The 11,554-nt window shown below is 45.7% G+C and overlaps 1 protein-coding gene across 3 annotated transcripts in view; it reads left to right on the forward strand.

Moving 5' to 3' along the window:
• The window catches only part of CD151 (CD151 molecule (Raph blood group)), a 39,598-nt gene extending 29,126 nt beyond the window's left edge, over positions 1-10,472 (forward strand). For 2 of the 3 annotated variants that reach the window (XM_080345519.1, XM_080345520.1), the window contains 6 exons: positions 1,578-1,652; positions 4,096-4,200; positions 5,131-5,286; positions 7,595-7,681; positions 7,884-8,022; positions 8,463-10,472. In XM_080345519.1, the coding sequence (XP_080201645.1) occupies positions 1,578-1,652; positions 4,096-4,200; positions 5,131-5,286; positions 7,595-7,681; positions 7,884-8,022; positions 8,463-8,638 (738 nt within the window). In that variant the 3' untranslated portion in view covers positions 8,639-10,472. The remainder of the gene's footprint in view (positions 1-1,577; positions 1,653-4,095; positions 4,201-5,130; positions 5,287-7,594; positions 7,682-7,883; positions 8,023-8,462) is intronic. The other variant, XM_080345521.1, reaches the window with a different exon arrangement.
• The last annotated feature ends 1,082 nt before the right edge of the window (positions 10,473-11,554 follow it).

The raw sequence follows: 11,554 nt of genomic DNA on the forward strand, positions 1-11,554 counted from the left end.
CGTCTGCAGAGACCATCTGTGTTCGGCAGTGCGGGAGGATGTGGGCCTGGGGAGTGAAAGCCTGAGATTGTATGCTCAGATTAAAGCCTGGTCTGCAGATAAAACCCAGCTGTTCATCCTTTGCAGCTGCTGAATCCTAACAGGAACGAAAGAGGAAGCCTGAGTGTGTGTGTCTGCATCATTTTACTTCTGCAAAGGGGCTTGGAAGTACCTAGTGAAGAAGGGTGCACAGTGGGAGTGTAACCCTTGTGCAAACAAAAGGCATCCATGCTTTGTAGGTCACATTGCAGTGTCCAGGTCTTCACTCTCCTTATGTGTGCCAGGGAGAGATGGTTTGATATCCAGTTACATTTGTAAGGCGCCATTTGCTTCGTCCCTTGGGAGCAGCCATTTCTTAAGGTCAGGGGTAAAACAGAAAATAGGGATATTTTGTTTGTTCTGTCCTGGGGAGGCCAACACTTACAGGGACTTAGCATGATGTCCTTATTATGGCTGGAATGGGTGTCTGTTCAGCTTTGTCTACGGAAAGATGAATGTAATAGCAGTCATATAACAGCCTGGATCTCTAAAGAAACTGTTCATTGCTGACCAGGAGCAAGGCAGGCCTGTGTGTCAGGACAGGAGTTCTACCTGAAAAACTCTCTTTGACCCCAATGAGGAAATGGCCACATCACCCTCTGTCTTCAAGTCTGCCTGGTCCTTTTAATCTAGTACACATGTTCCTCCTCATAGGTTTGACTTCTCTTCGTGTTTGTGTATAGGAACAGTGCCCCCAAACAGTTTTATGTACTGTCCATTTGATTCTCCTTGTGGTAAGCAGAGCATATCACTTTCCACTTCACTGCCATTAAGCCCTTTTAAGAAATAGTCATATTCTCCTCTTAGTTTTCTAAGAGCTCTTCTCACTTTGATTTTGAGATACCAGGCATTGCCTTCTAGATCCTAGTTCAGTAGAACATATAATCACAGTCCTGAGTGTGAATCAGTGCTACAGTCTGTCTGCTTCAACAGTGCCCTTCAGCCTGTGATTGAGCCCCGTGGAAGTCACTGGGAACATAAATCTGCGGTTTATGCTGATGTACTATGTCCTTGGTGAAATGAGCCCATTTTTGCTTTACTGAATCATCATTACAACATGCATTGCTCCTTCGTAACTTGGTGACATGCCTTAACCAATATGAAAACAAAAAGTTTAAAATTTTTTTGTATTGATGTCAGAATCAGATGTTTTCTGTGATGTTGAATGTAGTCATCAGGTTATCCAGCAACCACTTTCCTTTGTCCAGTGATCTTATCTCAGTTGCCTGCACTTTTCCATTCTCTATATCCCTCTGGCACTCTGAGTTAAACTCACACTTGTTGCTGCTTGTCTTCAGTTATCCTGTGATTTGGTGTTTTTTTTTAACCTGTGGGATTGTTCCTTTCCTTCCCTATTTATCTCAGCCCTTGCCTTTGAATACTGCTGCAAAAAACATTGATGAAGACAGAGTCATACATTTTACCTGCTAATGAAAAGCTGGCTTCTGGCATCTCCTTATATTCTGTTCTAATGTCCTCCTTTTCCCATTATTTTACAGTACTTCATATTGTTACTGTGCATCTTTCTCCTGGAGATCATTGCTGGAATCCTGGCCTATATCTATTATCAGCAGGTGAGTGGGCAGAGGAAACAGCTGGTTATCATCCCATTTCTCCAGCCAGAATTGGGTTTGGGGACATGGGACCTAGGGTCTGATTGTGGTTCACCTTTCCACATGTCTGTACTCACTCCCCTCCTCATACAGAAGACATTAGATTATTGACTGTTTTTGACAAAGTGGTGGTGGTTACTCTAGGGAGGCTGATCAGCCTTGCTGCTCGGCTCCTTCCTGTGGTTCACCTTTCTGTGCTGTTTTTCTGAAGAACTTTGTAGAAGACAATTTTTGAGGCTGTGTAAATATAGGAACTCTCCTAACACCCTTCAAGGCATAGTACAAGCAACTGAAATCACGTTAGTTCCACTTAGTATATTCACAACATAGGAACAGTTCCTGATGCATCCAGCAAACTAGCTGCTATATTTTTCAACTGGGAAAGATAATGAATGGTCCAGCTAAGAGGTCCTATCAGGTTAAGAAGCTGTACTTCATCTGGAGGGCTGGAGTACAGCGCAGGCTCCCAACAGCTGCAGTTCTAGCTTGGCACTTTTTGCAGTTACAGAGAACAGAGGCTTAAGTCATCACTTTGTTTTCAATGGGAGTTTACCCACCAAGGCACAGACAGCCTGTGAAGTTGGTCTCATGTCTAGAAATTGATTTGAAATGGCGAATCAGGATTGTTTTCAAGTGGCAGTCTGAAAAGCAGCTGGACATCCCCTCTTGTTGGCTTCACTGCCAGGATTCCTTGCCATTCCTATTTATCTTAGGCCTTCTGTGCTTTGCCTCCCTAAAATGGGCACTGGTGGTTTGCAAGGAGCCAAATAAGCATGCTGGCTTCTGCCAGGAGGGATCAGTGGTATGAGTGTGCAAATTTAACAGGGAAAGATCTATCCTGGCAGGAAGCCAGGGTCTGTTCATCCCTCCATGCAAAGGCACGAGGTTCGTACGTGATAATGAAGAGGAGCTGATCCTTAGGTTGAAATAAGGGACAGCATATTCCGAGCTGTACCCTTGAGTGCCTTAGATCACTTGAGGGCATCTCTGATAATAGCTGTGCTTCCCCTTGCCCTCTGGCTGACAAATCCCCTGTTTTTCCTGGTTGCAGCCTGCTTGCTCTGTTTGCCACTGTTTTTATTTCATCCCTTGCTTTGGTGTCTAAGGCTTGTGTGTGTGTGTCTAAACTGTTTCTTTTGATATCTCTATTCCATGCTGCAGTTCTTCCCCGTGAGCCCACAGGTAACTGCTTTTCTCCCAAGTAATAATTCTGCTGGTGGACTCTCCTCTTTATTTGCCTCTGATTCCTCTTAGCTGCCAAACCTTTTATTTTTATTACACTAAGTCTTTTGCACTTCTGTAGAGCTTCCCAGCCCAGGATCTCAAAGCATTTTGTAAATATTAATGAATGAAGTCTCATATAATCTCTGTGAGGTAGGTGTCCCCGTTGGATGCATGGGCTTGGAAAAAACAGTGTTTCAAAGGGACAGTACACTGCAGATTGTATTTTGCACAGTTCAGCATAACCAGATGTTTTTGACCTCTCATTTACTGGTTACTGTGTAGAGTAAAAGGTGTAGAGGGAGGCTACCCACCTGTGTCATTCATTAACCCTATCTAAAATGCCTGTTGACATTGTTGACTGGTATAGGAAACTTGAATTTCACAAGTGTTGGACTAAAGCAGTGTGTTGCTATATGAACCAGGATAACAAAAAAAAGATGCAGCTCTTCGTTGCATTTTGGCTATCACCTGGATGGGTGAGATTAATTCAGCTAGATTAAAAGTGCCTCCACGAGAATAAATGTTTGAATCAAATCATCTGAACATGCCAGTGGTTTATGATGATGCTTTCAGAAATTTTTCAGTTGCAAATTCAGATTTCGTCTCTCTGTGACTGTTATCAAGAAAGGCCTCACAGTACTTTTGTAATCACACACTTAATTCCCTCCTGTGGCACCCTTCTCAATGCCGATACAAGAGCTATTCAGAATATGCGGCTTCAATCCAGCATGCCCAGGGCTCTGATTTCTTCCTGCTCCTGGACAGAGTGATTTATTTTTTAGTATTTTGTCACAGGCTTCAGGGGAAGAAGACTGCACATTGTCTCATAGGCATATTTGTATTTAAGCAGGCACAGTTTTATGTTCTTTTTTGATATAGGCACGTCTTGGCAATTTTATGTATTCAAGGTGCGGACCCATATGTTGATGTGTAATGCAGGCTAAACTTTGGTCCTGAAGCACCTTCTTCCAGTTAATAAAATGGAGGCATGATCTGTAATCAGTTGGAAATAAGCCTGTCCAGTCCAACCTTGGAGTATGATCTTGAAGGAAGCTGTAGCTTCCACTAGGCTCTCTGCTTTTCTCTTGGAGCAAAGGCAGTGAAACGTGTGCAGGGTTCTGGGTCACTCTGACGGGGGAGTTTGCCTTGTAATTTTATCCCACTTGTCTCTTCTATTCAGCTGAGCATGGAGTTGAAGCAAAATTTGAAGAACACCATGACCCAGAAGTACCGGAAGGCGGGAGAAGAAAGTGTTACCAGTGCAGTAGACAAACTGCAGCAGGAGGTGGGCATCTTTAGAGGCAGGGAGAATTAATGCAGTTGCAGGGCTTTAAAATCAAACTCACAAAAGGCATCGTGGACTCTTGACATCTCAAATACGGAAGATTCCTCTGTATGTTGAGTGCATGTTGTGCTTCTTCTGATTCAAGACAAGGTTGGGTGAGGTGTCCAGCCTGGGCCATGCAACTGGCAGAACTGCATGTTGTGATTTCTGAATTGCATGCCCAGTGTCACTGGGGAAGCAACATCTGAATTACTCCCAGAGTGACCTGGTGCTGTCACATCACTTTCACAGCCATTTTTACTTCCCACTTCAAAGCTCTGGAGAAATTGCTAACATTTTTCATTAGGCTTTCATTAAGCTCATCAGTACTCTGAAGAACAAGATGAAAGAGCCTTCCAGCCACTGTTGCTAGCTGTGCCTGGCTCAGAGGCGGTTCAAGTTAGGGCTGCCGCAGTTCTGACAGGCTTTCCCACAGAAAGGACCCTTGTGCACAGGCACTTCCAAAGCATGGGGCCTACTATGTGTGTACTGCTGTAGCAGGTGCACTTGTGGTAGTAACTGGTAATTAAACTTACCTGGTTACCACCATTAACACTCTCTATCCAGCGATGAAGAGCTGAGGCAAGAGCTGCAGGTGCGCTTTGGTTACAGTTCATCCCAACAGTAGCCAAAAGTCACAGCAGCTGAAAGATGTATGAAGCTGCTATTTAATGGCCTTTTTGGGCACTTTTAACGCAGAAGTAGGTCTAGTAGCTTAAACCAACACACAACAATAGTTATAGTAGCCTAAAAAAACCCCAATAAAAAACCCATGAGATAGCCAGAGTCTTTCTGCAAAAGAGAGTGAAAACCAGCGCTTGGTGTGGGAGGCTGGAGGAAGGAGGAGGTTGCAGTGCTGCCAGGCTCAGCCTTTGCTCTTTGTGCATGCAGTTCAAGTGCTGTGGGAGCAACAACTACACAGACTGGGCTGACAGCCAGTGGATCAAATCTCCAGAGGCCAGTGGACGGAAAGTCCCAGACAGCTGCTGTAAGACAATAACTGACCTGTGTGGCCGAAGAGACCATCCTTCCAACATCTACAAGGAGGTAAAGGGCAAAAGGGCTTCAGAGCTGCTGTCACTATGTAAAGGAGGTGGGCAGGGTGTGAGGGTGTTGGGTTATTGCTGCAAACTGTCAGTATGCTTCAAAGTCAGTAGGATTCCTTAGAAGACAGAATTCATTTCTCTGGTTCAGCATTCAGCCATCTAGGCTGTTTTTTTATTGTAGATATAGAGAAAAATAATATATTATTACTGCAGGGTGTGCTAGTGATGGGGGAAGTGGGAGAGATTATTGGATCTGGCAAGACACTAGGATGTGAGCCCTGCATTTGACACAGCTTCCTGTTGGTGGAATTACTTGATGAGGTACAAATGGAGATACTTCTGGCCCTTGATCGAGGTAGTGGGATTTGACCTATAGCATGAAGAAACAGCATATAAGGAAGAAAGATGGCCCTGTAGCAGACAAATTTGGCCAGTTCCAGCAGGCTGCAATTTGGGCTGAAAAGAAGGCTGAAGTTGAGATAAAGGCGTTTATCTATTTTCTAGAAGAAGCAAATTGAACGCCAGACTGGCTGAGTATGTAAACAGGCAGCTCTCAGACCATTTATTCATCCAGTTTGCATAAGGCTGGTAAAAGTTCTTGCATTTATTTTGGCACCATCTAGTCCTGTCACCTGGCTTTAACTTGCTCACTGTCATGCTCTCTATGGAGTAGCATAGTCCTTTTTCTCATTAGTGGAACCAGCACCTTGGCTGGCTGTATTAAGCCTGGAGAGCAGTAGCTGGAGCTTTTTCCTTGTTCCTGTCCCCATGATGGTTGAGGAGGGCTGTGGAAGAAAGAGGTGGCCCGTTCAGAGCAGGTATTTTTTCTCACAATCTGTGTTTTGAGCACAACTCAGAAGAGGAGTGTGAATAATATCTACATTAAGCCAAGCAACTCAAACACCTGAAAGGAAACCAACCATCTATCTTTGTGGAATGAACAGGGAGATGGAGTCCAGTCTTTCTGATCTGTCAAAGCACACGTCCAGCTGCTTGGCTGGGTTTTGCTCTGCAGGAAGAAGACTTTCCTGTAAGGTTTGCGCCCAACAAGGAAGTGCAGAAAAGAGTCCCAGTGCTGATGAGGTGTTTCTGAGAGTGGAAACCCACAACCATTTGAGAGGCAGAATTGAGAATTCCTGTCCTCTCTCTCTGTGCTGGGTGAAGCTGGAGGTAGCTGCCCAGCTGCATTATTCAGAGGGGCCCTGTAGGCTGCCAAATGTTTTGGGCTAGCTCTAGAAGAGAAGCAGCTGTAAGGGGAGGTTTGGATCCACAGCCAGATGCTGTATATCATGATATGAGGTCTCAGAGTTCAGAAAGGATTTTAATAGCTTTAGGGAAGAAAAAGATAGGAAGGGGTCAGATCAGGGAACACTGGAGTAACTGATTTCATATCAGGATAGCTGGGGCTGAGTGTAAAACCCAGTGCTGTCGTGGGAAAAGTGAGGCCTTTGCCATTCCTCCCTGGAGGGCTGCGTGCTCACTCCCTCCCTCTGCCTGTGTGTGTGTAGGTGTCTGTGTTCATCTAAACTCCTGGGGCAGGAGGGTGCCCAGCACCCTTGAGGCACTGCAGTAGCCTACACAATAAACTCCCAGATGTTACCATGGAAAACTTGCCTCAATGGATTAAACAGTTTAATTATTTAAAGTGAACTCTTAAAAAACAAACAAAAACCCAAACACAACACCAATGGAAAATACTCTTAGTGATTTATTTTTGGCTTATGACAACAAAAACTTGGGCCTGAAACAGGGAGGGAAAGGTGATGTTGCCAGCCAAGGATGCAGTAGCAAGGCAGAGGCAGGCAGAGCCTGGCTTTCCAGTTTCATACTGAAACTCATTACTGTCACAGATAGCAGTGAGAGGAATTTACTATTTAAAAGGGTTCTGTCACGCTGGAGTTCTTGGTACTGGATCCACTCAGCAGCATTTCGTTGGCCTTTTGGCCTGATGCGGGTAAACACCCTCTCCAGGCATGTGCTAGGCAGTGAGTGAGGGAACATTTCTCCACTTATCTCAGAGAAAAATTACATGCTCCCATGTGATGTGGCTATTTCTTCTGCATTTTTCCTGCCCAGCTAGCAGCCACCTTGGATTTGTTCAGTGGTTCCTGAACCAGTAGGTCCAGAGCAATACAAAACATAGTCCTGTTTACATCATCTCTGTAGGTTTTCCAGTGGTGTTGGGTGAAGAGATTGCTCACAGACACTGCTTTTTATGGTGTTGCTTTCAAGGGTCACAACCATTGGATTAAAGTGAACAAGAGGTTAAAGTGAAGCTGATTTTCTATGTTCCTTCTTTCACTTTGCAGAGCGGTTGCATTACCAAACTGGAAAACTTCATTCAAGAGCATCTGAAAATTATCGGGGCAGTGGGGATCAGCATTGCTTGTGTGCAGGTAAAAGGGCTGAGAGGCATTTTGGAGCTGCTGGGCAGAAATTAAAGGAACCCCAGAACTGTGGGATGGAGAAAAATCAGATGGTTTAGGTTCTTCCCTGCCTGGCAAGGAGAAGTCACCCAGTACTCCAGGGACCTGAGGATTCACTAGCTCCAAAGCAAAAGTGTCTTATTCCAGTCTGTGAAATTTGCTTCTCATGAAGGAGTGCAACCACCTGGACCGGGGGGAGAAACTTCAGCTCCCCCGCTGTGGGGGAGGCAGTGCTGGCCATGGCTGGCCGTTTGGCAGCCTGAGAGAGACCTCTTGTGGGAATGTGCTGTGGTTGCTTGCACAGCTGACGGGTGAGTCTGAAGGAGTTTCCTATCCCAGTTCATTAGGATTATTTTTAAGTCATCTGTCACTTCTCCCTCAGCTGTGTCATGTTGAAGAATGGCACTGTGGGCCTGCAAATGATTTGGGAGAGGGTGATGAATAAAGGGGTAGGATATGGATGTCCCCCCACTCCCATTTTAGAGGGGAGGGCACAGGATATTCTTCCAGATGCAGATGTCTCTGGCAAGTAGCCAAATTACACCCCAGAGAAGATGCTGGTAATTAATTACGAGGGTTAGCACAGATTATGTTCTCTCCTGCTGCTTATTGCAACATGGAGTGCAGTATGTCCAGGCAGGAGCTAGCTGCCACTGCAGTCTGGGTCCAGACTGCTAGTTTGCAAGCTGCTGCCTCCACTGCTTCTGTTCTGGTTTTTCATGCATTTCTCTCTTCTCTTTACACCCTGTAGATCTTCGGGATGATTTTCACCTGCTGCTTGTACAAGAGTTTAAAGCCAGAACCATATTAATAGCTGCAGGAACTCTCGCTAACCCTCTGCCACTTCCCTTAGTGCCTGCCAACCTGACCACTCGCCACCACCACCACAGAAGTGTCTGTAACCTGAGGACTTGGCTCTGTAATTAAATGCCTCTCAAACTGTGCACCACTTTACCTGCCCCTGTAGGGGAAAAGCCACCCTCCTTGGTGAGTACAAGGCACCAGGAGTTCAGTGGGTTCTCTTCCTTGGCAAGAAACAAGAGAGCTGTTGATCTGCTGCTAGAAGCTTTAGCTAAACAGTCCCTTGATATAACTACAAAGCAAGATATATCCAGAGCCATTTCTCCTGAGCCAACATGAAGGTATCAGGATGCTATACAAGAACCATGTATCAGGATGCTATACAAGAACCATGGTTTGCTCTCTGAGAAGTGGCTCAGCAGCAGCAGGCATTGACTGTGAGGACAGATGACATTTCTCTGCTGAGCTGGAGCCAGAGCTGAGTCTCTCATATGTGGAAGATCTCTCTCCCTCCTCCCAAGGTGTGCACCAATGTCCTAACACAGCTGTTCTCTGCCAAAGAGGATGTCTGCCTGGTTACGTGGGGCAGCACCTACCCTCCCTGCTGATTGGGAGCACAGTGTGGTGTAGTTGAAATCTTGTCATCGCTCTGATGTTGCCGAGATGTGGGTGCCTTAGGATTTCTCAGCAATCCTTCCTCCTCTTGAAGCTTCCCCCAGCACAGTGCCATTAGGGGCCCCAGGAGGCCTTTTGCCTCCTGGCGGTTCTGGAGCAAAGATGATGGGCTACTTTCTAATTCTTTTGGGTCTAGTCTGTTTTATTGAGTGGCTTCCAGTGTGAATGAGAAGACTTTTTTCCTCCTAAGTATCACCTGCTGAGGTTTGGGGAAGAACTGGTATAGGCTTATCTCTGTTGGGCAGGAAGTGAAGATATACAAATGTTTTATTAGCCTCCAAAGAGCTCACTAATCAACTAAGGGGTTTCTGACTTTATTGAGATCTGGAAGCCTACTTTACTGCTGAGAAGGTCAGGAGAGTCAGCTTCAACCAGCTGCTACAGTGTACCTGGTAAATGGTAGTGTTGGGTTAACTGCCTGTTTGCTGCAGAGGAACAGGTTTTATTTAAATATTCTCTCTGCGTTGGGATCCTGGAAACCTACAGGACAAAGACATCCCCATTGCCATGGACTTAGTGCCATCTTGATGCCAGCAGGGGCTTAGCCTGGATTCATAGGATCTTGTGTGCCTCTTTTCTTGTTCTCACCTTCCTGATATGCCTGTTCCACCCACGAAGCAGAAACGGCTGTGGAGTTTTGGTGTTTTTAAGCAGTGAAGACAAACCCTTTTATAAAGAAATTTATTCCCTCTCCTGGCCTTTTAATGGTGCTGGCTGAGCCATGTTCCTTGGCAGCAGACTGTTAACATGAGCAAAATCACCCAGACCCCTGAAGGGTCTTGCAGCATCATGGGGTTTTTAGTTCACAGAGCAGAAATCTTAGACTGGCACTAAAGGGTGACAAGTTAAAATTCAGAGCAGGTCAATCTGAAACTCCCCCATCAACATCAGACCCAGGAAATAATCCTTAACTAATGCAGAAAGAGTGTTGGAGGAACTGAGGTGTGTCCTTGGTTCCACAGCAGTAGGAAAGAGGGAAATCTAAATTATTGTGCAATGATCTAAAGGAGAAACTTCTAAATTATTTCTTCTTTTATAGTCAAGTTCCTGACAAGTATTGACTACTAACTAAGAGGAAAATATTGAGCATGTTGCTTGAAGCAATATTTCTACTTTCTTAAGTATATCTTCATAGCTGCCTTTACCCGGTTCCTTCAGATATATTGTACAGTGTTGGGAAGGCCAGGGAGAATGAGATATGAACAGTAAGTTGGCTTTTGTCTTTTGAGCTGTTTTATACTTTGTGTAATAATATACATTGCTTTTTTTAAACCCAGTTTAAGTTGCTGGCCAATAGAAAAATAAAGCTTAAGATTCTATACTTACTCTGTGTAGCAAAATTGAAGGGATGCGGTGGGGTGGATGGGTTATATGGATTCTGCAGATCTTGCTGCTGAGGAGCCAGTTGCTCAAGAAGAAGCTGGTCTTGAGGCACCAGGCTGAGAAGGAAGCTGGGGAAGAATCTGCTTCACATCACTGATCTTGCTAGCCTGGTTATGATCTGCTGCTGTGGACTGCTCCTCCATGTGGCACCCTGAGAGCTGAAGTCGCAGAACCTCAGGGTACGAGGGGTGGCACGTCAGCCGTGGTCTGTGCATGGGGGTGTGTGCACTCAGTGCTGCTCCAGGGTCTGTGGTACACCAAGCTGCACTCACTGGGGTACTTGGTGACCTCTCTTTGCCTTGTCACACAGGCTGCACTTTCTCATCACGTACAGAGTGCTGAGGCAGCCAGAACAGGGCCTTTGCCATGGAGTTACTTTCACCTTGTGGTCCAGCTGCTGCCCGTGATTACAGTCAGGTCTGCTTAAGACAACCAGTTGAGGGTATGAATCAGCTCAAGGCTCTGTTGTGCTCTCCCACACTTACCCAAAGATCATGGAAATGTTTCCCCTTTCCATCTTGTCTATAAAGACAGGTGGAGGGGGCTGCCTCTTTCTCCCACTGGGATAATGGGGTGTGGGTGCTTTGTGCTGGTGTGTGCTGAATATTTGCTCTATGTGTTGTAGAGTAGCTTGTAGCCACCTTGCATCACAGACAAGAGGGAGCAAATTTGTCCCCTTTTTAATTACCCTTTGGGATTCAAGGTTGAAAATGATACAAATTTCAAATATGCCTTTGCCCGGCCAGATGGAAATGCCTGCCTGCAGCTAATGGGCACGGCCACTTGGTGGCTCTTGGGGCTCAAGAGACTATGCTGTGAATTCAGCTATTGTAACGCAAGTGAGCCTGATTAAAGCTGCTTGGCTGTGTGGGCAGCAAGGCCACCGTGTCACCAAGCCCTAGGGAAGCACAGTACAGGTCACTCCTTCCAGCCCCGAAAATGTACCCGATTTTCACATTGCAGCAAAGCACCAATCATGCAGGA

Source organism: Nesoenas mayeri (genome assembly GCF_963082525.1).
Source record: "Nesoenas mayeri genome assembly, chromosome: 5".
In the NCBI taxonomy this organism is placed as follows: domain Eukaryota; kingdom Metazoa; phylum Chordata; class Aves; order Columbiformes; family Columbidae; genus Nesoenas; species Nesoenas mayeri.